Source organism: Kryptolebias marmoratus, linkage group LG10 (assembly GCF_001649575.2).
Source record: "Kryptolebias marmoratus isolate JLee-2015 linkage group LG10, ASM164957v2, whole genome shotgun sequence".
NCBI lineage: Eukaryota > Metazoa > Chordata > Actinopteri > Cyprinodontiformes > Rivulidae > Kryptolebias > Kryptolebias marmoratus.
In genome coordinates this window covers 15,514,156-15,537,589 of record NC_051439.1, presented here as the reverse complement: position 1 = coordinate 15,537,589, position 23,434 = coordinate 15,514,156, and the positions used below count along the sequence as shown (strand labels likewise).

The following is a 23,434-nucleotide window of genomic DNA, read 5'->3' as shown; positions in this document are numbered from 1 at the left end:
CTCTTTGCTTTTCACATCACCTCCCATGCTGTTCTCTCCATCCTGCCTTTTGCTGTTTTCTCTCAGTGTGACCAAGACCAGTGCATTCAGAGCACCAAATTCGTTTTGCAGGCCGCTGCCACACCCCTCCTCCAGCAGCAGAGCAGCGAGCCCGTCATCCTAACCGCCTCGCCTGAAAACGGAACGACTCTGCCCAGCCGAGCCTCCCTCACCCTGGGCGGCCCCTGCACTTCGCTCCCACTTGGCCAGCCCACCCCACCGACGTCCACCCCCAGCCTGAGCTGCCATGAGGTCACGGACATGCTGCCAATCCACGGACACACACTCAACCACAGCCACCCCCTCCAGGAGCAGATGGCTCACCATCACTATCTGACCCCAGAGGAAGTGCCCTCGCCGCCAGGTATGCTCCCCTGCAGCAGCCCCCTGGGCCACAGCCACACCGTGCAGGCCAGTTTCTACAACCCAGCCAGCCAAGACTCGCTACACGAAGACTCAGTCAGAGGATTGGTGAAGCTCAGCTCTGTCTGACAGTGGGATTTAGACACTTTTATCCCACCAAAACTCATTCTGAAGACTTACAAACCTCTCCTGTGCTGCTCTTCTATCAGCTGACTCCCCCTTGAATCACAGCTGCAAAACATTGAAGTGGAAATGAACTCAATTCAAATAAAACAAGTTGTTCTCAGCCTTTATGTTGCCAAACTTGTTCGCTGCAACTGCGGGAGACAGTTCTCATGGTATTTGTATGACAACTCAGCGACGCTTTCTTTTTAACTTCAAGGAAAGATCAAACTCTTCGGCTCTGGGAAACTGCAATGGGGAGTTTGCTTTTCGAGAGGTCTCCATGTCTGTAAGCCATTTCAAGCGAGAAAGAAAAACTGTTTTAACACTTCAGGTCAGGAGGCTGCATTTTTGTTATGAACAGGTTTGACAGATTTTTTTTTTTTTTGATTAAACAGATTTAAACCTACTTGCCTGTTGCTGATTGAACCGTGTCTCTTGCCTTTTTCTTTGGGACATTCTCTGCAGTGCAATGGTTCATGTCTTTAATCTCACATATCACTCTGCTTTTCTATGTAAAGAAAATCAAAGACTGTTGTACGGTACCATGGTTGTTACAACTCCTACAAATTATATTTCCTGTGGATATTAATAAAACGCCAACTTTTTCTCAAATTCCAGTGCATTTCTACTGCAGGAATGTTTGATTTGGGGAGTCATGAGACGATAACGTTTCCTTTAAACTTCATCTTGTGACCACTTGCCTGCGGTAACAACAAGCCTGCCTGATAAATGGTGATAAAGATTTATGGATGCACAAACACAACACTGTCCTTTTCATCCTAACAGAAATCCTGGAAAGCCCTGAAGCTTTGAAGAGAAATGTGCTAAAAAGAAGCAGAGTTTCTAGTTCTCTCATGTGTAGGTGCCTGAGGTTGGTGAAAATACCTGGATAATTACTTGTCTGCCATCTTGTGGTTGAGCAAATGTACTGCAGCCATTTGTTGCTTCAGTGGGTCTGTGAATATCTACCTTAAAAGGGATTCAAGCTGGAAGGTGAAACAATTTTCCTGAACTTGAAGATCAAATCCGACGTAAAAATGTTTACCAAACTCCTGAAGTAGAAGCAAAAAGTTAGGTTAGTTGAAAACATTTTCCAGTGGATACAAAATTTATCAATAACATTTATTTGTTATTCAATATTGATGATACATACGGGATATTTTCTCTGCAGTAATTATTACAGAGTCATCTTTTTGTTTGTGAACGTACAGATCTCTGCCTCTCTGGAGAAACCAATGAGCTGTGAAATGATTTTACATGTAGAACGTCTACAAGTTTCATAGAGAACACAATATGAAATTTCTCCTGAACTATACATGATGTGCTTGTATTAAAAAATAATACAATCTTGATGACTAACTGATTAAAAACAAGTCAAAAGTAAATTTAGGTTTTTGTAAAGTATAATCATGTAATAATGGTACAAAAAATTTCATCCAACAAACGACTTCAGTACTGACTTCCTTATAATTTACATATAAGTGAATACCTGTACAATATTGTGCAAATGTTTTAAGCCGACCTCATTTCTTTGTGTTTAAGAAGCCAGACTTTCCTGTAATCTTTTTAAGTGATCTTGACAGATAGTTCTCCAGATTTTCTAAGGTCTTTTTAATTTGTTTTTTAAAGTCTCTGTTGGTTGCGTCTTCACTTTGTGCTAAAAGTACTGTTTTGTGTCAAACTCTTTGGCGGTTTTCATAGATTTATCTACAGAAGTGAGAACGAATTGGTTCTTTGTCAAAGGTTGCTGGGAGCAGCCAGAGTGCCTAAAGACCACACCAGTGGTCCATCTGTTGGGTTTAGAGGCTTTTTAATGCCTGTATGAGTCACAGAACAGAGTTAAGAGGCTGAAAAATTTACTGAAAACGAGTTCTAAAAAAAAGCAGCTAAAGCTTTGAAAGACCTTCAGGAAGCCTGAAGAAATGTTGATCACTTTAAAGGATTGCATTAAAGTCTTAACTTCTTGGAAGCAAAAATATAAAGAAATGAGGGGATGGCTCAAGACTTTTACACAGCCCTGTATGTTCTGTTTTATTTACTGAAGCTGTAACACAGCAGAGATGCACTGAAGACGCTATCATAAATAACCCAGAGACACCAAACTCGTAGGTGTAAACAGTCATGGAGGCTCACAGTTGGATGTTTTCCATCATGCATCTGCCCAAAAACTAACCACATCATCCAAGTCCTTCAGCTTCAGCTGCTGACGGTGCTAGATTAGCTTAAAACGCAGCGCAGTAGTAACCTGACCTGAAACTTAAAGCTGACGTCCAGCACCCGGCTCACTCTGGGGGAAGCTAATTTAGCCCGTTAGCTTGGGTAGGAGCGTTTTCCTGGAAGCTCAAGAGTCACCACAGTTTCACATCGATGAGCTCCAGGTCTCCCATGATCTCCAGCTGGTCGATGCTGCTCAGGTCCTGCACCCGATGCCTGAAGTCAAACAGGTGGGATCCGTTCACCGCCAGCTTGAACTGGTGGGGCTGACAGAGGAGGAGAATCTGAGGAGAAGAAAAAGGGCTGAACCAATAATCCAGAACACAAACACGCACACATGGAACAATAAAAAATGTAATTCTTATACAAGTTGTTGTTTTTCTTACCTCAAAGTATTCCCCTGATGAAAAGGGAAATAATGGTTGTTCCCGCTCCTCTTGACCCCAGGATTCATCCAGGTACGAGTTCCTGATGAACACGCTGGACTTCATTCGAGGGTTCAGCTGCAGAGCGATGTTCTGCGTCTTACTGTTGCAGAGGTTTACAGTAAAACTGGAACAAACAGATTAAAAGGAGATTTTAAAAACAACATTTCTGGGACTGTATTCTTCAGAGCTCTTAATGAAACTGTAATAAAAATACTTAAAAATAGGTTTCTTTAGCACAAAGGAAAGTACCTGCTGAGTGCCAAAAAGCCTTAAATGAGACTACTATAGAGAATGGATTCAGAAGAATATACTGCAGATAAGAGCTTCTCTACAACTGATACTCAGAGCAGCTGATGGCCGATACACAACATTTTATTTTGGGTCAATACATATTTCTCTTTTAACAAAATAAAACAATTGCTCAACTTAAAGATCATCTCTTAGAAGAACATCTGTTTTCTTTACACTCTGGACAGGTCACAAGTCCATCACAGGGACACACAGACAAACAACCATCCACACTCTCACTCACACTTAGGGACTATTTAGAGTTGCCAGTTAACCTAACATGCACGTTTTTGGTCTGTGGGAGGAAACTGGAGTACCCGGAGTAACCAAACTTGTACACAGGAGAGCATTCTCACTTAAAAAAAAAAAGATATAGAAACTGTGCTACAGTGAGCTGGTTGTAGCAGCTGCTGCTGCATCTTCATTGAAGACTTCTGCACAGACACGACCGACTGCAGAGGTTTTCAGATTGGCCACTCATTTAATCCGTCTCTCTCTCTTTACATCCAAACTCCTGAAAACACCAAATATTCCTGCTAATGTCGACTAATACCTCACTGAAGATTAGGTCAAATATAGAACTGTATTTCAATCAACAGAGCTCAGTTAAATCTATTTCACGCTTCATACTGAAAACAGACGCTGAGCTGCACTGGATGTTCTCGTTTGTAACAAAAAGTCACTTTCCTGGTATTACCTGAAGTATTACATGAAGTATTACCTGAGCACCAGAACTGTGTGTGCAGTCCTTTCCCATGTGCATCAGAAACATATATTAGCAGTCTGCACAAAAACTATGAAAGCAAACGTGACAAAATGTGTAAAATTAAATCAATAAAACCTAACCAAAGCAGCTTCAGGTTTGGATTCTTCCTCATTGTTAAAGATGTGGTATTTGGATAATGACAGAAAGTAAAAACTAAATGAATGATGTACAAACAGGCAGATCTGGTGACTACAGCACAGCATTTAGTTCACATCATTTTCATATTAAATTTTTCTTTTATCCATCTGAAAGCACCTCCACCACAACAACATCACTGATTTTAAGTGACCCTTAAATGCCTCTGTGCTTAAAAAGAGCCACCAGATCTTCCTGGGAGGCATCAGCACCCACATGTAAGGTGATTTTATTTGCTCTTTACCTGTGAGGGTACATGCTGACCTGCCCTTTTATTGTGATGTGCTGTCCTGGGCTCAGGCCTTTCAGTATGCTGCCTTTGTAAGGGACACTCTGAAATGACAACATGACTGTCACTATTCCTCACTCAGTCATCTGTTACATCAGCAGAGCAGACCATAAATATTCACTAAGTTTTTATGGCATCACAAGACACCAGGAACATCCTGAGAAAAGCCGTTTCATAAATCTAATATAAAAGGAAACTCACCAAGTCCCCCGATTCAGAATATATTGCCTAAAGGGAGGAAGAAAAAAAGATTTACAAGTTATTGGAGATGAAAGAAAATCTGTAAAAGCAACAAAACTCACAGTTCTTGAAGGAATGGCTGTTTCCTAACATGTTCAAGTTTTAAACAAAGCTTTCATGTAAGATAATAATAATAATTCAGTTAGTTTTACAGATATTGACCTGAACTGTGTTGTGGTAGTAGCTGAGGTCAATATCTGTAAAACTAACAGAATTATTATTATTATTGAAATGGGTTAGCTCCAAGAAGGTCCTGTTCATCTGATGATTACATTCTGAGAGTTTTATTAAAATAAAGAAATGGGAACTGACTTACTGAGTTTGGGATGTAGCCAACAGCGTGGACTCGGACGTTCCCAGAAATGGAAAACGTGTCGACCCTGTTCAGAGGAATCCTGTGTTTGTAGTCCAGCAGGTGGGTTCCATTTACTGCCACCTACAGGTGAAGGGCAGGAATGTTTGTACCGAGCGGTGCGGTAAACTGTGCCGCTGAGGGTGGGCTGGCTTACCTTAAAGCCGTCTTTGTGCACCATGATGATGGTCTCGAAGGGGGCGCCTCGTTTGTAGGGCAGCTGGTGGAACGTCTCCTCTGTGGCCCAGCTCTCCTGCTGCAGAGAGCTGCAGACCACGCAGGGGGGCGCGCTGAAGCGGGGGCTGAAGCGGAGCGCCACGTCCGAGCGAGGTTTGGTGCTGCAGCCGCTCGACAGGTCCACCTGAAACCTGCAGGGAGGACGGGTCACAGCACTGAAGGTTTGTGGGAGAACTGGAACCCCGACAGGCATGAAGTAAAACTTCTTTAACTTGACTTTAAGTTGTTTATTATTTTAAACTCTGGTTTGACTTGATTTACTTCATGTAACACATTTCTTTTGTCGCCACTTGCTGCCAAATACAAACCTACACTATTCTGGCCTGTGTGTTTGTTTGTCTGTGCTGTTAGCAAAATATCTCATGAGCCAGCATTCAGATTTTAATGAAACTCTCAGAAAGTAATCACTGGACGAACATCTACAGCTGATTAAGGTCCGGTCCCAATACTCGCACTGGCACCCTGGTGTTCTTCAAATACTCGTTCATGCTGAAGGGTTTGAGTGCGTAGTGAGAGTCTGTACGACAAAAACTGACCAAGGTTATAATTTTTAAAGGCCAGTAACTGCTTTCTGAGAATGTAATACAATCAGGCAATTCTAAATTTAAAATACACTAATGCATTTGCCTGATATCTGTACTTGCTTTTATTTCTGAAAAGCTTGTGACTTGTCCTTTTTAATAAAATTGTTTTTTTTTTTTATCATTTATCTAATTTTTTTTCTTTCTAGTGTATAGTCTGTATGAAAAATTATGGTTTATGTCATTTGTTCTGTGCTTTGCTTATACCATTGCTGATTTGACTACTGTTGTTGTGATTGTAAATAAATAGTTCTGAATTTACGTTTCGGTTAAATTTATGGTTTTTATTATTATAATAAAAATAACTGAGTATTTGTGACATTGTATGATAAAGTACATGCACAATTGGGCTCATCTTACCCAGTAAAAAGAAATGATTTTGTTAGCCCTCAGCACTGTTTACATAGCCCTGGGCCTTCAAGAATACTTCACCAAGATGGCGCTGCTTTCGCCGCACCTCAGCCCGAGCATTTAAAGCGGCGTGTCATGTCTATAATATATAAGTCATTGGATGAAGTATTTACCCACAATTCATTGCTGCATGTGACATTTTGAATTTTTTTTATTATTATTATCTTTATTGATAATGAAAGGGTTTTGAATTAAAAGATGGAAATATGGCAGTGGTGACAGAGCAAGCTGCGTCTGTCACGATAACAAATTTTGCTAAACGATTAATTATCTCAGAAATTATTGAGATAAATGATAATATCGTTAGGAGTCCGTTTTAAACTAAAGTAATAATAATAACAATAGTGCAAGTACATCCTCTGAAAGATTAATAAACTTTACTTTCAAAAGAACACTTAACACTGGAACACAAAATAAACAAAAACAAAAATAATATGGACTCTCAGCCTCCGTTAACAAAGAATGCACTAATGCAGAATGTACTTTAATAAAAACTAAAAAAATTATGGAAATAAAACCTACATTCAACCAAAACAGTACGGATTATTAAGTCTGTAAACTAAACTACCCTTCAAAAAATAATAATCAGTAGTTTTATATAGAGAAATCGGACAAAACTGACAGTTTTATAAACAAAAAGTGCAAACTAACAAAAGCACACGGCAACAAAAGAACATACCAGCTCTCAGAGCTTCAGCGGTTCTCCTCAGTCATTTGGTTTGAATCTGAAGTTACTTCCAGCTTTAAACCAATTTCATCTCGTTTTTCCCCCCAATATCAAACAGCGTTTCTTTAGCTTGCCAACTCCTCACAGGGGCTAACGCTGCAGAGGTACAAGACGATGAGCCTCGGCTTGTACCTCTACCTCACGCTATAAGCCACGCCCCCTGACGCTAAGAGAAAGGTAGAGGTCAGTGAAGAGAACCGGAGCCTTTTTGTCCTCCAGTGGCTTCAGTAGAGAGAGAGACACGAAGAAACGATAACGCAGATAAATGAAAATTATCGACCTCATTTTAATTTATCATGCGATTAATTGATTTATTGTTTATCGCGACAGGCCTAGAGCAAGCTGCATCGGTCACAAAAAAAGTAGTTTTTAAATGTAAAGTATGGAAATAATTCTTGTTTCACTCTGCTGTATCAAACTTTGCTCCGCATTAAACGAGTCATAACAAAACACATTTGAACAGCCAAGTATCTCCTGCAATGACTTTGGAAAGCTAAAATAACTATACTGTACTTTGAAAATCGTACTGGCACCTTCTTAAAATACCAAAACAGCGACCGGTCTGCCATGTTTGTTGTCGCAGTTATGACGCAGAGGCGCAAGTCAATGATGTAACCCGTACTGTCCCAATTCTCCAATGTCTGCATGCTTGTAACCTGCTGCACATGAACCCTTCTGTGCACTTCCACTGAGTACACACTTCATAGAGGGGCGTAGGCTGGAGTGCGAGTATTGGGACTGAGCCCAACTTTTGGAGTCAATCCAATTCAAGATGGCCGCCACAGCCAACTGACCTCAGAAAACATAAACATGGCTACAATTCAACCAATTTTACAGATACTGAGCTAAAATTTGGTGTGGTAGTAGCCGAACATAGTCCCCAACACATACTTTGAGAACATCAGATTTGTGCAGCGTCTTTGCTGAAAACTTTGGCATTAACCCTACTTGTCTGTTAGCAAAATATCTCGTGAACCACTGGACGGATTTCAGTGAAACTCAGATTATGATCACTGGCTGTGTGTTTACCTTTTGGAGTCAAATCAATTCAAGATGGCTGCCACGGCTAATCGATCATAACGTACACAACGACGGCGACGCCTCAGTGAATTTTACAGTTACTGAGGTAAAATTTGGTTTGGCAGTAGCTGAGAGTTATTCTTAAGACATAAGGCAAGATCTCCCAAAAATCACAGACTGTGTAATATTAGACGTCTAGTGTTTTTTTCTCATCTAAAGATAAACTGCCATGAAAGGAGGCGGGCGATATGCATTGTGTGCTAGGCCTTTAATTATTTTTATGTCTGACCATTTTGTATTTCTCAACTCTGGGGGAAAAAATGAATAAATAAATAAAAACTGCACTTGAATTCATGTCAACAAAATCATGTTTATATATTAAAAACATGACATGACGAGACATCCAAGTTCACTTAAAGAAATGTTGCACAGAAGAGAGAAAAGGTTGACAGTTTCATTCAAATCTGTACTGGCTCAAGAGGTATTTTGCTAACATGAACACAGGCAAAAAAAAAAGCTATTCATATAAAAAAAATACACCTAAAACAAAATAAATTTGTTTTTACAGAGACACTGTTTGATTGTTTTCTTCTCTGAAAGTCCATCCTGGCTTTTCTGAGAGACAAATAAATCAACAGGCTGTCCAGATTATTTTCAAAACGGCTTCATTTTTAATAGAAGGTGACCTTCAAATATTCCCTATTCTTCCTGTAAATGTTTTTAAATTGACCGGCCCATTTCAGAGCAGACATTTTGACTCGTTAACACACCTGGTGCTTCCTTCCAGCCAAAATATCTACCATGAACTAACTCTGCTTGTGTCCCTGCTTTCAGCACACCTGGATTAAATTAAGGGCTGATTAACAGGCTTCAGCAGCACGTGGGAGGTAACTGAACCAGGTGTGTTGGAACAAGTACCAACATGTAGGGCCCCAGAGAGCTACAGTTTGACGTCCCTGCTGCAGAGTCTTTTAAATAAACATTAAATTAAATGTGTCATTCTTTAAAGTCTCACCTGTCAGCATCCGGGGGCACAGTGCCCTGCAGGATGATGATCTCCCCCGGGTGGAGGCCTCCTGGTATGGGTCCTGTGTAGGGGGTCGCCTGATAAGGAGGGGGATAAAATTATTAAAGCTAAAAATAATCCTCAGCCGGCTCTGAAAGCTGCAGCTCACAGTGCAGAGAGAATATAAACAACCTAATGAAAGCACGGCGACTGCCCGAGCTCAGTTTCTGCCGGGAGAGGAGGCAAATAAACCCGTTCTTACCGGGTTCAGGACGGTGTGCTTGGAGTTGGCCACCGACATCAGGCTCCTCTTATCAGACTGCGACGCGCAGCTGAAATATAACCGCCGTCCGGTTTTATCCGCGGCGAACAGGGCCGGTTTGTCAGCTCCGCTGCGCTACGAACCGACGGCTGCGACAGGCTAGCTCTCTCCATCAGCGGGCCAGCGAGCTGCGCATGCGCGAACCCTACCACGTGACCACTGAACAACAACGCACAGGTCTGCAGAAGCGCTTGTCAATATTCGTCTGGGATCAGAGAAAGTTATGTTTTTTGGTATGTTATAACAGATTCGACCAGCTGAATTTGTATTTATTTACTGTATTTACCCTTCTAGGAGTTCCCATCCGTCATGTTTTTGATTAAGTGAAAGGCAAGAGTAGAAGTTATATTTGTTTATGAACTGTAGACAGTTGTTATTGAGGCATGACTGAAACTTTTTTCTCTCAGATGTGGGGGGGAAAGGTGTTCATTTTCTTATTTTTTTAAAAACTAATAAAAACGAACTTCAGTATAATCAGTTTCTGCTTTAGGATACATCATTATCTGCTGTTTAAGCTTTTTTCATTATGATGCTTCTCAGTGAATCTAGAGACTTTTTAGACCTGTTCTTGTGCTTATAATAACAGTGTTTCCATCATTTAATATTATTGTGATGGAGTGAGATTTATGCTGCTTAGATATAAATCCTGCTGTGTTTATCAGCTGTTTGTGTTGTTTTGTTTTTTCAGGAAGAACTCTTACCATCTCTGGAGGAGCAGGTACTTCCTATTCTTTTTCTCTTCCTTTCACTCCTCTGCTCTCTTGATTTTGAGTCGTAAGTTGAGCAAAATTGTTTGGAAAAACAAACTTAATATAAAGAAAAAACATGGTTTGAGTTTTAAAAAACGAGGTCAACATGACAGAACATGGCAGATATCGAAGACAAAGTCAAAACCATCAATGATTTCAGGTGACAATTAGTAATATTGAAGTTTATGGTTAAAAAAGCTCATCAGTTTTCATACACAGGAGCAATTAGGGGTTTTCAAGGTAATCTGTGCTGAAAATGCTAATATAACTGTTGTTTTTACCCACAGTTAGAGCAAAACTTTACACTCAAGTAGCAAAACACCAGCTTAGATTTGCATATTTATCTGCTTTAGACTCAAGCGAACCATGATCTCACTTGTTTGGCATTTTAAATGACCACACCTATGAGCCGACTGGTTAAACACATCTGCCAGGTGTGCAAACACATATGGGTTCAATAAAAACAAAAAAAAACACCAATTAGGTACTATAAGGAACTGAGCAGGAGTGGATTCGGTACACAAGGATGTTCTTCCCATGTTACTTTTGCAAATAAATATGTCATGTAGATTCAATTTCATGGCCAGATCCAGCTGGCAAAGAGATGATGCCTGTTACTCTAACTGTGTCGGCTATAGTCATTTTTTACAGTATTTATCTACACAAATGTTTGCTGTACTTAGAGTAGGAAGAAAACTTGAATACATTCTGTTCTGAATGACCTGAGTATATATATGGTAAGAAATAAATTGATAATATGAACAATGTGTGTTTGATATGATGACATAATGCAGTTTGTATAAATCAGTGTATACTTTTTACAAACTAGAAGTGCTCAGAGCTGAGGCCACAGCGTGATTTAAAAAATAATCTGGATCAGCACCAAAATTGAATCCATTGTTTTTTATGACAACCCCAACATTTCATCCAAATTTTTACCTGATCTTTGCTAACAGACAGACAGACAAACCAACGGACACAACCAGAAACAGAACCTCCTTGGCGGAGGGAACAAAAAGGTAACACGTAGGAGCAGAGTTTTTCACAAAGGGGTTACCTGTGAAAAACTGTGACAATGAGACAGGCAGGCAGGCAGACAGACAGACAGACAGACAGACAGACAGACAGGCAGGCAGGCAGGCAGGCAGACAGGCAGGCAGGCAGGCAGGCAGGCAGGCAGGCAGGCAGGCAGGCAGGCAGGCAGGCAGGCATTACTGAAAACATGACCTCCTTGGTGGAGGTAAAAATCTGCTTATTGGAAAAAAAGGGGCTCTGTTTTTAAAATTGTGCCTAAGCAGTTGTAAAGAAACCTGTAACATCAAATATTTCTTGTCCATAAGCCGTGGGAGGAGTGGGGGCAGTGATGGCTGCTCCTTTAGTGCTGGGGGCAATCGGTTTCACCTCGACTGGCATCGCAGCCGGCTCCTTCGCCGCGAGCATGATGTCTGCTGCTGCCGTGGCGAACGGAGGAGGAGTGGCTGCAGGAAGTCTGGTGGCCCTTCTGCAATCTGCAGGTACTTTAATCTGATTGGGTTTTGAACAGTCTTATTGGTTTGCAGTATTCAGAGCTTCTCTGTCACCTTTGAACTTGATCAAACCTGTTGGTGTTGGTTTTTTTTGTTTGTTTTTTTTGCAGGTGCTGCTGGTCTGTCAGCGACCGCCAATGCTGCTTTGGCCGGCATTGGAGGCATCTTTGGAGCTGGATTTGGATGGCTGGCAAGTGTCTTCCAGGAAGAAGAGGAAAGAAAAAGAAAGGAGGAGGAGGAGAGAAAATGTTTCTGGATGACAGTCGCACTGGCGTCGATGACATTGTACATTTACTTAAACGGATGTGGTCCAGTAGCAACCACAGCTGCTGCTTTGGTCAGCGTTGGAGCTGCTGCTGGATGGTTGGTTGGCGTAATCCAGGAAAGAAACGAGAGAAAAAGAAGGGAGGAGGTGGAGAAATATGTCTTGTTGGGGATAGGCGCACTGGCACTTGTATCGTATATGAACTGCGATAACCGTGCAGTTATTAGAGACAGACAGCAGGATCCAAAACATAAAGTAAAAAATAATTAAAGTCTGCACAGCATCATCTGTTGATTTGCAGGTTTTGCTCTAAACTGCTAAAAAGGGAGATTCTGCATCTGAGCTTTAAAAACATCTAGACTTTAATCAAAACGTGATGTGATAAGGTTTGTTTAAAATTGTGGGGCGGAAAACAACTCGCTCTCTTCAAATGAAGTGATCCACCTCGACTTTACCTGCAGGTGATCCAGAGCTTTCGTTATTAATGTCTATTAATGGGGTGATCTTTTCTTAAGGGGAATTAGCTGAAACTGAAAGCCAAATCTCATTCTGTGTTTTTATATGTGCACCTCACCTCGAATAAGCTGATAAAATAACAACACTCAGATTTTTCTGTCATTAAAAAAATGGGTTATTTGCAGAACATATCAGGCATACATACCTTAAGTCATTTTTTTTAAAGATATGTGTAAATTTAACTTTTAGTGATTCACTATAAACCCCAGCACACATCGCTGCTCTCACATTAGCACATTTATCACCTCGGCATTACAGGATGACTGTTACATTTTTTTAATTGGCCGGTTATTTAAAGAGCAAAACTGTTATCACACTGCTGGTTGATTGATGCTACAATGCAGCATTTATATAATAAAAGACATAAAATAACTGACCAATAACTGGATGTCTACTGCCCCCGTGAGTTATTTGTCAAATAAAAATAAGTGCCAATTATCAAAAAAATGACAAATAATTGGCCTGCAAGTGTCATTTTTAATTTTTTTTTTTATTTAATGTTTTTGGTAATTTGGCTGAAAAGAAATGTGTTTTTCCACTCCTGTGTGTATTAGTATAAATTTAAAAAAAAAAACTTTGTTTTTTTGATTTTGTTGTTCATGAATTCGATTTTCAAGTATTTTAAACCAGACTTTGTTGCTCAAAAGTGTTTTCAGATACAGGAACACATGAAAACAAACTAGAGAATAAGAGACCTGCAAAAGCTAATAAAAAATATTAAAACACTCCTTGATCATTCTAGTTTTTGTAAATCAAAACACACAAAATCCACAAAATATCTGCATTATCCCCATAAAAAATTTTTTTAAAAATGTGACGCTGTTTTTATTACATTACAAGGTACCAGGAACTGGATTTAAGAGACTCATAAAAAGGGAAACACCTTCAGTTTCTGATTACAATGAGTGTAAACACATTCAGAAATGACTTTAAAATTAAACATTTAAACAGTCAGTCAGCAAATGTTCTTTTAAAGAAGAAAGCGATTGATTTCATAAATATAACTGGAGAAGAAACTATATCAGAAAGTGTTTTTCTTTTGTTTTTTTTTTAACTTTCAGAAATGTGTTTATGCCAAGGCCTCTGGGAACTTAGAACTTTATCTTTCCCTTTATCAAAAGAAAAAAAAACCCTCTTCTGAGGTACATGTCGCGACACGCAGGCCTTATTCATACGTTAAATGTAGCAACAGTAAGTTGGGTTTTCTTCTCAAAGAAAGTCACTGATCTGCAGCAGCAGAACTGTCTCTAAAGGAAACATCGAACCAGAACAAATCATGGCTCTTGGTGAGTAGACAACAATATATGTCTGTTTGACTCATTTTGTCTGTATTATTGTGAAAATATTGGTTGAGCTTTAGCCTGCTACCCACAGAGATAAAGGGTGTTTTCTACATTTAGGGACGTTGCTGATGGAAAAAAGAAAAGTAATGTGAATGTGTAAATTAATTAGTTTATCAATCAGTGTGTGTTTTCTTAAATTATTGTGCTGCCTGTTGTTGAAGCATATCAGAAATATTCATTAGGTTTATCTTTTCAAATGCAGAAACAAAGGTTAAACAAAATTACAATAAAAAAAGACTCATTCCAGTAGGTTTGCTTCAGAAAAATTCTCTTTTTTTTCCAACCACGGCTCTAAAATGAAGCGTTTGACTTGTCTGATTTTTATAGTCTTTTTATAAAGTGAAATAAAACATTAATGAAGTCATCCTGATTCCTGGGAGATTAAACACAATTACCAGGAAGAAATTAGATTTTCAGGTTGCAACCTGCATCTCAAACTTTATGTTATTCAGGGAGGAGGAGGAGGGCTGGATGAGTGGGTCTGAGTTCATAATATCCTCAGAGTCCAGCGATATCAGGTTCGTTTAGCAGCTACAGATGAAGCTTTTATAGTGTCGGTTTCCTTGTTTCCCAGGAAAAGCTGTCGTCATCATGGGAGGAATGGGTAAGATTTCAGTTACCTATCTCTTCTTCTTCTTTAATAAAAGACTTTCAGAAAAAATACTCAATAGCAAAAGTCCAAAGGAGACGGAAAACCTTCAGAAAGCTTGAAGTATCAATCAGGGCCACTTTAAAAGATTAGAAGAAAGCCTAGTTAGCTTCTAGCTAGCCTGTTGCTACTTTTAGCTTTTGGTTAACCTTCTGCTGCTGCTTTTACTGGAGTTTTACTACTTTCTCTTTCTAGCTTGTGTTCCGCTCTCTTTTCTTGGTTTGGTGTCGTACGGGAAGCTCGGTTAAACAGCTACAAAACCAACGAGAAGCTTTTGTCTGATAAAACTTAATGTCATGGGTTTCCTGTCTTGAAGCCGTAGGAGGAGTGGGGGTGGTGCTGATCGTCCCTGTAGTCCTGGGGGTTGCAGGTGTCACCTCTGGAATAACAGCTGGTTCCTATACTGCCGCCATCATCTCTGCTGCTGCCATGGGTAACGGAGGAGGCGTGGTGGCAGGTGCCGTGGCTCTGCTGCAGTTTGCAGGTATTTTTATGTGGTTGTGGATTTACCGCTCTAAATGACCTGATACCACCATTGATAGCACTATCAGGTTATCCTCCAACTTCAGTTTCAGATTTCTCAAAGCTGCTTCGTATTCCAGCCCTCAGAGCTTCTCTGTTGCTTGATAACGTGATCAAACCTGTTGACATTGGGCTTTTTTTATTTTTGCAGGCCTCGCTGTTCTGTCAGCGATCGCCACTGCTGCTGTGGTCAGCATTCGAAGCAGGGTTAGAGCCGGGGTCGGATGGATGGCAAGCAAAGTGCACAGAACAAAGGAGGAGAATGAGGAAAAAGTAGAAGAAGATAAAAAAGAAGAATAACCAGAATTAGTTCACTGCTGCTATTATCATTCACTTTAATTTTCTCAGCATGGATGTTTGTTTTGTTTTTATTAAAACATGACTGATGTAATTCTGCTGTTGAACTGATGCTACAATAATAAGAAATTTAAAAAAAGAATGTTTTCACTTATTTTACATCTCTGCTTTGTCTGTGCACTAAACTCATTTAACATACTGTGGAAAAAGCCAAAGACATTGAACCAACGGGCACAGGATACACAATAATTTTGGGCAACAGAGGGCAATGTTGTACTAATAATAGTAACAAATGACTGTGAAAAGTTCTTTAGTCAGCATTATTTTTAATTTGGGCTTAAGCAGTAGAAGTGTCTTTATATATGTAAATGTTCACTGTGAATTATATTTAATTTACACAGAACCACTGACTAAGACGTCTGTTTAAGAAATGTTGTGGTGATGGAAAATAAACTTGCTGAGCTTAAATCAAGTGTGCGATTTCCGTTGATCGTGGAAAGCATATACATAAATGTGTCGCAGCGAGTATCTAAAACTGAATCTGACAAAAAAAAGACCAATAATGTTTTATTTAAAATAAATTCACACAAAAAACCCAGACCTCCAGCTGCAACAACAAACAAACAGCGTAAAAACGTAGCTGAGACCATTCTTTTTTTTTTTTCAGTATTTGTTTCACCTAATTACAAAGAGCCTCTGCAGTGGTAATAACAGCTTTATGTGTTAACACAAAAATGAAATGATAACATGTGTTGGCAGATGAAGAGTGATGAATAAAGGCATTTGGACTGCCTTTTTATTGGCAAATATACAAATCCAAGTCTCAAACGTGTCCCTAAATGGTTGTATGTCTTGTTTGTGTCCATGTGTCTCTGTGATGGACTTGTGTCCCCCGCCTCCCACATTGTGATGGCTGGAGAAAGACACCAGCTCCCTGTGACCCGGAAAGGAGAAGCAGGTAAAGATAATGAACAAACAGTGACTGTTTTTGTTTCTCTTCGCTCCAATCAGCAAACATGGGGTTTATCGACTCTCTGTCGCCCCCTGCTGCTCAAAGTGTTCCTGGGTTTCCTTTCTGAGGAAACGAAACCTACATGAGAGCTATAAAAAGCTCAGACCTGTTGAGCTGGACCAGCAGCATCAAATACTTCTGAGCATCACCTCTTGTTTTCATTTCTTGTTGCTGTGAGGACAGACATGGACCCTGGTGAGTGATGGATTATTAAAATGGGATGTCATTTAACAGAGTTTATTCATAAAATGTAAAGAAAATGTGTTTGATGAGTTTATAGATGATGTTTTAGTTGTTTTTTTGTTTTTTTATCTTTCAGTTACAGCTGCATATGTTGCAGCCGGAGCAGGTGAGGCACCAGGCATCACACAGTAAATTACCTGGGTTTGGTTTTTCCATCATCTTTTTGTGATCTTAATTGTCTCTGCTGTGGTCCTTTCTGCAGCAGGAGCCCTGGTTGCAGCCCCTGTAGCGCTGACAGCTGCTGGTTTCACCTCAGCTGGGGTAGCGGCTGGCTCCTGGGCTGCAAGCATGATGTCCTCTGCTGCCATCGCTAACGGTGGAGGGGTGGCAGCAGGAAGTGTGGTGGCAACTCTGCAGTCAGTAGGTAAACACCCAGCTTTAGATTGTTTTTTATCTGACCTTTTCTGTTGCGCATTAACAGGAAATCCTGCAAGTGTCAAATTCCTGCAACACGACTGATTTAAAATAGCACCTCATACAAAGTGATTGCTCTTAATTGACTTCCTGGTCTCGCTGCAGGTGCAGCTGGTTTGTCAGGAGCCACAGGAGCAGCAGTGGGGTGGCTGGCGAGCTTCTTCGGCTGAAAGATCCCAAACAAATCACATATTCTGTCATCTAATATCTAGAATTGGTGTTCTGAGACGAATAGTTTGAATAAATAAACTAAAACCAAGGATGGAGTTTTTGGTTTGCTTGTCACTGATTGTTACATACCTGTCATTAAAAACTAAACAATAACAAAAAATCAAAACAAAGCAGTTTAACCTACATTTTGTTCCTGGGTGGTGTCAGATGGTAATTCACAAGTGAGGCTTTGTGTCATATTTCAGGTTAGTCAGCAGTGCTGTCATACCAGCTTTATGCTTTTAATAGAGTCAATTATTTTTTACAGAGAAACCTGAACTTACGGTCAGCTGGTAAAGTTCACGTTCAAGCATTTTATTTGTGTTAAAAACTGCTTGTTCTTCCTCAGTTTCTTATTCAGTTCCAGTGTGATTAGTTTTAAAAGGTTTTTCGTTTTGAAAACTGCTTCATGTCTGTAACTTCTGACTCCAGAGAAGTGTTTGAACTTAAATATTAATAAGTAACACGCCACAGAATAAAAGCATAAACAACAGTTTCATTTAGATGCAGTTTTATTTTGGCTTGTTTACAAAAGCACAAATCACGTTCAGGTCATCCTGAAAGCAACACCCATGACATGTGCAGGTTTAAACCACAGTTTAGCTTAATTTTTAAAAATAAATTCCACATTTTCTATTGTTTGGTTACAAAAGGTTGACAGTGCATGTCCCAATACACCTCCAGGAACAGCCGTAAGGAGTGAGCCCCACCATGTAAGACCAGTACCTGTAACAAACAAAATACATTTCAGAATGTGAGTTTTTAATGATGAGAAAACTATATAATCTACTCTTTCAACTTTCAAGTTTATTTAGTGAGAGCGGTATCATCCTCTCTCAAATGTAAAAACTTAAGAGTTTTCATTCTGATGTGAGGTTTTCCTGTTCCTCACACAGATCAAGTCCTTACCTGTTTGCATATTTTTAAAATTTTTAAAGATGTTTAAAAATGTTAAGCTTACCAAATGACTGCAAGATTGCTACTATAGTTCCAGATATAATTCCTCCACCATAATATTGAGCAAAAAATGACATCAACCAGGCAGCAAAGGAGCCTGCTGCTATTCCAGTTGCCGTGAAACCCATTAAAGCCAGAACAGCAGGTGTCACAACCACAGTAGCAGCACCTCCTGCACAAGAATCATAGCAGATGATTTTTTAAATCTTTCTTACAACGTAAAAGCATTTTTTTTTACAAAGTTAAAATATATATTGTGAGTTCTGAGTCGTGTAATGACCTACCTGCTCCTATAACAATGAGCTTACCTGTTGATGAAACACAAAAAGGAAATTAAAACACATTTACAAAAAAGCTAAAATGTGTCGTGGGTAACATAAAGTGTGTGCTCACATATTTCCTCCATGGCTGGTTCAGTGTTGTTTTAGTGGAAATTACACAGTGACAGATGATGGGGGTTTGTCAGGTGTTCCTGCAGAGGAAAGGAGACATTATTGAAAACCCAGTAAATTCCTAAAAGTCTGTGCTGACAGTTTACAGCTATTTCAGAAGAAAAATGCCAGATTAAACACTTTGAACTTAGACAAATAAATGGTAACATAAGTTAAGTCACCTAGAGAGGCTTTGTCAAGGTAAGTAAACTCAGGAAAGACAACTGAAAGTGCAAAAAAACAGCATTTGCTTGTCTACTTACTTGAGGTCTGTTTGGTGTGCAGCAGGAATGTATGTTTTTGTCTGTAGAGACTTGGAGGGTTATTTTATAGTACATGACTGACATCTGTGGGAGGTGCAAGTTACAGGAATGTAAAGAGAGTTGATCCACCATAAGGGTATCTGAAAATATTGTATAACGAAATGTATGATCGTGTGTAACACAAAACATGGACTTTATTTCTGAAGAAACGTGCTGGAGGAATGGTTAGATCCTTGGCCACGTTCATCTGAGACCAAAACCATGAAGGAAACACACATAAGGATGGTCAAATCTGCACTTATCATTCAGAAAAAGCTGCCAATCATGTCAAACTTTCACTGCTGCCAAATGAAGAACGATAAATAAAGGCATTTGAATTGTGTGCCTCTTTATTTGCGAATATATAAATGCATAGACAAATATAAAATGTTCCAAACATTTTTATTATTGTTATTGCTCATCATAAACAGTGGCTCGTATTGTTAGTCTTCACTCAATTTACCAGACATAGAGTTTATCGACTCTCTGTCGCCCCCTGCTGCTCAAGGTGTTCCTGGGTTTCCTTTCTGAGGAAAGGAAACCTACATGAGAGCTATTAAAAGCCCAGAGCTGTTGAGCTGGACCAGCAGCATCAAATACTTGTAAACATCACCTCTTGTTTTCATTTCTAATGTAACACGGTACTGATGCAGATTATGCAGCTGTTTTGACTCGTTTTCCTTCATTATGTGTCAAACGAGAAGAGAAAAAAATTGATGTGTGACTTGAACACTCATTTCTGAGGTAAATGCATTGTTTTGTCTACATAAATGAAGGATATGCTTTCGTTTTTTTTTTATACTGCTTAAAAGTATAGTTTCCTCAAATGGTTGATTGGGGGTACAACCTCAGGTTTTCACAATTTAGGGGGGTCCCGATCCCCACAACCAACCCAGGTATTTCCGCCCACGTGTGAAGTGACTGAACAGATAAATTTCAGTTTCAGTGGAAATAAAACCTAAATGTGATCAAGACAAACCTCATTCTTGCTTTCATGTCTTGTTGCTGTGAGGACAGACATGGACCCTGGTGAGTGATGGATTATTAAAATGTGATGTCATTTAACAGAGTTTATTCATAAAATTTAAATAAAATGTGTTTAATGAGTTTATAGATGATGTTTTAGTTTTTTTTTTAATCTTTCAGTTACAGCTATAGCTGCTGCAGCCGGAGCAGGTGAGGCACCAGGCATCACATAGTAAATTACCTGGGTTTGGTTTTTCCATCATCTCCCCATGATCTTAATTGTCTCTGCTGTGGTCCTTTCTGCAGCAGGAGCCCTGGTTGCAGCCCCTGTAGCGCTGACAGCTGCTGGTTTCACCTCAGCTGGGGTAGCGGCTGGCTCCTGGGCTGCAAGCATGATGTCCTCTGCTGCCATCGCTAACGGTGGAGGGGTGGCAGCAGGAAGTGTGGTGGCAACTCTGCAGTCAGTAGGTAAACACCCAGCTTTAGATTGTTTTCTTTTTTGTTTTTATCTGACCTTTTCTGTTGCGCATTAACATGAAATCCTGCACGTGTCAAATTCCTGCAACACGACTGATTTAAAATAGCACCTCATACAAAGTGATTGCTCTTAATTGACTTCCTGGTCTCGCTGCAGGTGCAGCTGGTTTGTCAGGAGCCACAGGTGCAGCGGTGGCCGGAGCAGGAGCAGCAGTGGGGTGGCTGGCGAGCTTCTTCGGCTGAAAGATCCCAAACAAATCACATATTCTGTCATCTAATATCTAGAATTGGTGTTCTGAGACGAATAGTTTGAATAAATAAACTAAAACCAAGGATGGAGTTGTTGGTTTGCTTGTCACTGATTGTTACATACCTGTCATTAAAAACTAAACAATAAAACGCATTGACTGCGCATCTAACAACTCAACGACATTTATTTGGTGCAAAGCTTTGGACACAAGGGTCTCTAACTCATTTACTTTTATTTTCTGTATATGAAATAAAACAAATACAGACGACAGTGAAAGCTGCTGGAGGTCATTTTGAGTATCTAACACCCTGATTATAAACTAATTCTGACATTAAAAAGGACAGAAATAGTTCTTGCTGTGGAAAAAAAGTTCATCCAGGTTCAAACTTGGACTCTTCTTAGGAGTAAAAGTTTATTACACCGGTGATCAAGGCAGAGCATGCTGGGACTCCCCCTTTGTGTCCGAGCTGCTGGTTTATTCAAAGGTTTACATTTAACTAAACACAACACCTGAGAAAGAATCTAAACCAGCGCTGAGCTGAGAAACAGACGACTTCTCTCTAAGTCAAGACAGATAATTTATAGACACTTTCTTAAAGGTTAAATGAGCACAACGAACATTAAATATTATATTTTACTTTAACAGTTCTATGTAATATGCACCAGATTTTAGCACTAGTGACTAATTCATCATGTTGTATTTAAACTTTATAAAGGTCCTATAATAATTAAAAAGTAAATATGTAAAATATGTAAAAGCCAAGCAGTAGGGTGATGCGTCACTCTACAGCTTATCAGACTTTCACATGACTTAAATCAGCCTCAACAAAAAAAAGAACTTGAAAAACCAGGATACATTACTGGCATTACAAAGCATACAAAGATAGAATATATAAATGTTTCATATATAATTTTAATTGCTAGTACATTTAGGTAAAACAACTTGTTGCAGCACAAATTAAGAACAAGCGACTGATTTTGTGTTTAAATGACGCTTTCAGCCTAAAGTGTGATGAACACATTCATGTAAAATCTGAACTGAACTGTTGCTTTGGGTTTTAGTATATGACAGATTTATACTACAACTATATTCGAACATTATCCCATTATCTGCTTGTCAACAAGAGAGATTAGCAACAACCTCCTTGTTATTCGAACCTAAGGACATTTCAGTTTAATTTGCATCAGGCCACTGGAGATCAAACTCCTCCTTCTCCTCTGGGATATAAGTCATGTTTACCTCTTTATTTTTATGGTGACGTGCAGGAGTGGGTTGACACAGCATACAAGCCTTCCCTTCTCAGAAAAAGGCTTGTCAACATCAGAACGACACAAAGCATCCGCAGAGGACTGGACGGGAATCTTGCTATCGATTTTTATGCTCAGTCTTAACTTTAGACATTTATTCCAAGTTGACAACAAATCATGGGACTCTGTGAGTACATCTGCTCTCCTGATAACATTTGGACTTCAAAGTTATGGTAACCATATGTCTTTGATTAGCTCCAGTTAGATGTTGGACTAATTTAAGCTCTTTGGTTTCAGTGACTTGTGTTGCGGTTGGTGCTTTAGGAACAGGTAACACACTACAGGAAGTTTTTGTTGAGCTCATTTTGTCCCAGTAATCTGTTTGAAAACTGTCCCTTCTGTTGTAATTCTTGTTTATCTTGCCAGGAGGAGCAGTGATCGCTGCTCCTTTTGTGCTCGGGGCCGTGGGTTTCACCTCAGTTGGAATAGCAGCTGGCTCCTACGCTGCGGGCATGATGTCCACTGCTGCTATTGCTAATGGTGGAGGGGTGGCAGCAGGAAGTCTGGTAGCCATTTTACAGTCTGCAGGTAAAACCTCTAATCATTGCCCGAATCATTATTATTGGTAAAGCTGATCTATCTCTGAAGATTACCCAGGATACTTTGGTCAGACCCATAAACAGGGATAACAGAAGTTCTCTTAGTGTGACAGTACTAATTCGTCTGTCTTCTTTATGTTGTTTCCCTGCAGGTATGGCTGGTCTGTCAACAGCTGCCACTGCTGGTGTAGCTGGTACTGGAGGAATCGTTGGAGGGATTCTGGGCATTCTTATCTGAGATTGGGATCAGGGGGGAAATTACATATATCACTGTTTTACCAATCAGAAGAAACTGCTAATCAAAATAAATTTCCTGAAACACTGTTGTCAAATAAACAAAATGATTAATAAAGGCATTTGAAAAGTATTAAGTGCATTTTTTTGTCTGATTACCTCCACCAAGGAGGTTATGTTTTCGGTAGCGTCTGTTTGTCTATCGGGCCATTCCAGAAGCTCAAAGTCCCGTCGAAACACCCAACTGTGTCCAAGTTTCAACCATCTAGCTGCTGATTTGAGGTGAAGTTGAAGATTTTGGAGATAGTCTTGCTTACTGATTACTCTACCAGCCCCAAAGCATGATGCTACCACTCAGACATGAGGTTTATCGACTCTCTGTCGCCCCCTGCTGCTCAAGGTGTTCTTGGGTTTCCTTTCTGAGGAAACAAAACCTATATGAGAGCTATAAAAAGCTCAGACCTGTTGAGCTGGACCAGCAGCATCTAAAACCATATGGGGTTACTTTTGTGCCACCAAGTTGAGCGCGCGTGCCACCAGGTTGAGCGCGCAGTGACACTGATTTGAGAGTACAGACCGCTCAACTCTGACAAACTGCTCGCGCTCGGCTCTCTCCGTGCGCGCTCGGCTCTCTCTCCGCG

At 40.0% G+C, this 23,434-nt stretch overlaps 6 protein-coding genes and 2 long non-coding RNA genes across 13 annotated transcripts in view; 6 read left to right on the top strand and 2 right to left on the bottom strand.

Moving 5' to 3' along the window:
* The window catches only part of LOC108235091 (palmitoyltransferase ZDHHC14-like), a 39,071-nt gene extending 36,665 nt beyond the window's left edge, over positions 1 to 2,406 (top strand). For 2 of the 4 annotated variants that reach the window (XM_017414856.3, XM_017414866.3), the window contains one exon: positions 67 to 2,406. In XM_017414856.3, the coding sequence (XP_017270345.1) occupies positions 67 to 531 (465 nt within the window). In that variant the 3' untranslated portion in view covers positions 532 to 2,406. The remainder of the gene's footprint in view (positions 1 to 66) is intronic. The other 2 variants (XM_017414876.3, XM_017414884.3) reach the window with 2 other exon arrangements.
* Positions 1,884 to 9,665, bottom strand: LOC108235104 (galectin-8-like). The gene is made up of 8 exons (XM_017414898.3): positions 9,524 to 9,665; positions 9,271 to 9,359; positions 5,437 to 5,647; positions 5,244 to 5,363; positions 4,889 to 4,915; positions 4,643 to 4,731; positions 3,168 to 3,333; positions 1,884 to 3,065 (listed from the first exon to the last, which is right to left on the bottom strand). The coding sequence occupies exons 1-8, from the start codon at positions 9,560 to 9,562 to the stop codon at positions 2,916 to 2,918; spliced, it is 891 nt and encodes a 296-aa protein (XP_017270387.1). The 5' UTR covers positions 9,563 to 9,665; the 3' UTR covers positions 1,884 to 2,915.
* LOC108235112 (interferon alpha-inducible protein 27-like protein 2) lies at positions 9,664 to 13,364 on the top strand. Of its 2 annotated transcripts, none has more exons than XM_025005248.2 (4): positions 9,664 to 9,760; positions 10,272 to 10,301; positions 11,673 to 11,846; positions 11,969 to 13,364. In XM_025005248.2, the coding sequence occupies exons 1-4, from the start codon at positions 9,718 to 9,720 to the stop codon at positions 12,391 to 12,393; spliced, it is 672 nt and encodes a 223-aa protein (XP_024861016.1). In that variant the 5' UTR covers positions 9,664 to 9,717; the 3' UTR covers positions 12,394 to 13,364. The 2 variants fall into 2 exon arrangements, with proteins under 2 accessions (XP_024861016.1, XP_017270400.1); XM_017414911.3 differs by having other exon boundaries at positions 9,722 to 9,816.
* A 432-nt stretch (positions 13,365 to 13,796) lies between these two features.
* On the top strand, positions 13,797 to 15,918 carry LOC108234516 (interferon alpha-inducible protein 27-like protein 2B). The gene is made up of 4 exons (XM_017413737.3): positions 13,797 to 13,925; positions 14,557 to 14,586; positions 14,948 to 15,115; positions 15,305 to 15,918. The coding sequence occupies exons 1-4, from the start codon at positions 13,916 to 13,918 to the stop codon at positions 15,451 to 15,453; spliced, it is 357 nt and encodes a 118-aa protein (XP_017269226.1). The 5' UTR covers positions 13,797 to 13,915; the 3' UTR covers positions 15,454 to 15,918.
* A 579-nt stretch (positions 15,919 to 16,497) lies between these two features.
* LOC108234219 (interferon alpha-inducible protein 27-like protein 2) lies at positions 16,498 to 17,379 on the top strand. Of its 2 annotated transcripts, none has more exons than XM_025005254.2 (4): positions 16,498 to 16,657; positions 16,782 to 16,811; positions 16,911 to 17,069; positions 17,225 to 17,379. In XM_025005254.2, exons 1-4 carry the CDS (start codon positions 16,648 to 16,650, stop codon positions 17,287 to 17,289), a joined length of 264 nt encoding a protein of 87 aa, XP_024861022.1. In that variant the 5' UTR covers positions 16,498 to 16,647; the 3' UTR covers positions 17,290 to 17,379. The 2 variants fall into 2 exon arrangements, with proteins under 2 accessions (XP_024861022.1, XP_017268747.1); XM_017413258.3 differs by having other exon boundaries at positions 16,522 to 16,657; positions 16,908 to 17,069.
* Positions 17,380 to 17,844: 465 nt separating this feature from the next.
* LOC108234226 lies at positions 17,845 to 19,012 on the bottom strand. Its single transcript, XR_001808516.2, has 5 exons — positions 18,981 to 19,012; positions 18,680 to 18,758; positions 18,571 to 18,594; positions 18,291 to 18,458; positions 17,845 to 18,055 (listed from the first exon to the last, which is right to left on the bottom strand). It is a non-coding gene; the product is annotated as an uncharacterized LOC108234226 (long non-coding RNA).
* A 1,152-nt stretch (positions 19,013 to 20,164) lies between these two features.
* LOC112450410 lies at positions 20,165 to 20,795 on the top strand. Its single transcript, XR_003039024.1, has 3 exons — positions 20,165 to 20,195; positions 20,292 to 20,453; positions 20,620 to 20,795. It is a non-coding gene; the product is annotated as an uncharacterized LOC112450410 (long non-coding RNA).
* Positions 20,796 to 21,977: 1,182 nt separating this feature from the next.
* LOC108234211 (interferon alpha-inducible protein 27-like protein 2A) lies at positions 21,978 to 22,926 on the top strand. Its single transcript, XM_017413245.2, has 4 exons — positions 21,978 to 22,147; positions 22,258 to 22,290; positions 22,387 to 22,548; positions 22,712 to 22,926. Exons 1-4 carry the CDS (start codon positions 22,138 to 22,140, stop codon positions 22,795 to 22,797), a joined length of 291 nt encoding a protein of 96 aa, XP_017268734.1. The 5' UTR covers positions 21,978 to 22,137; the 3' UTR covers positions 22,798 to 22,926.
* The last annotated feature ends 508 nt before the right edge of the window (positions 22,927 to 23,434 follow it).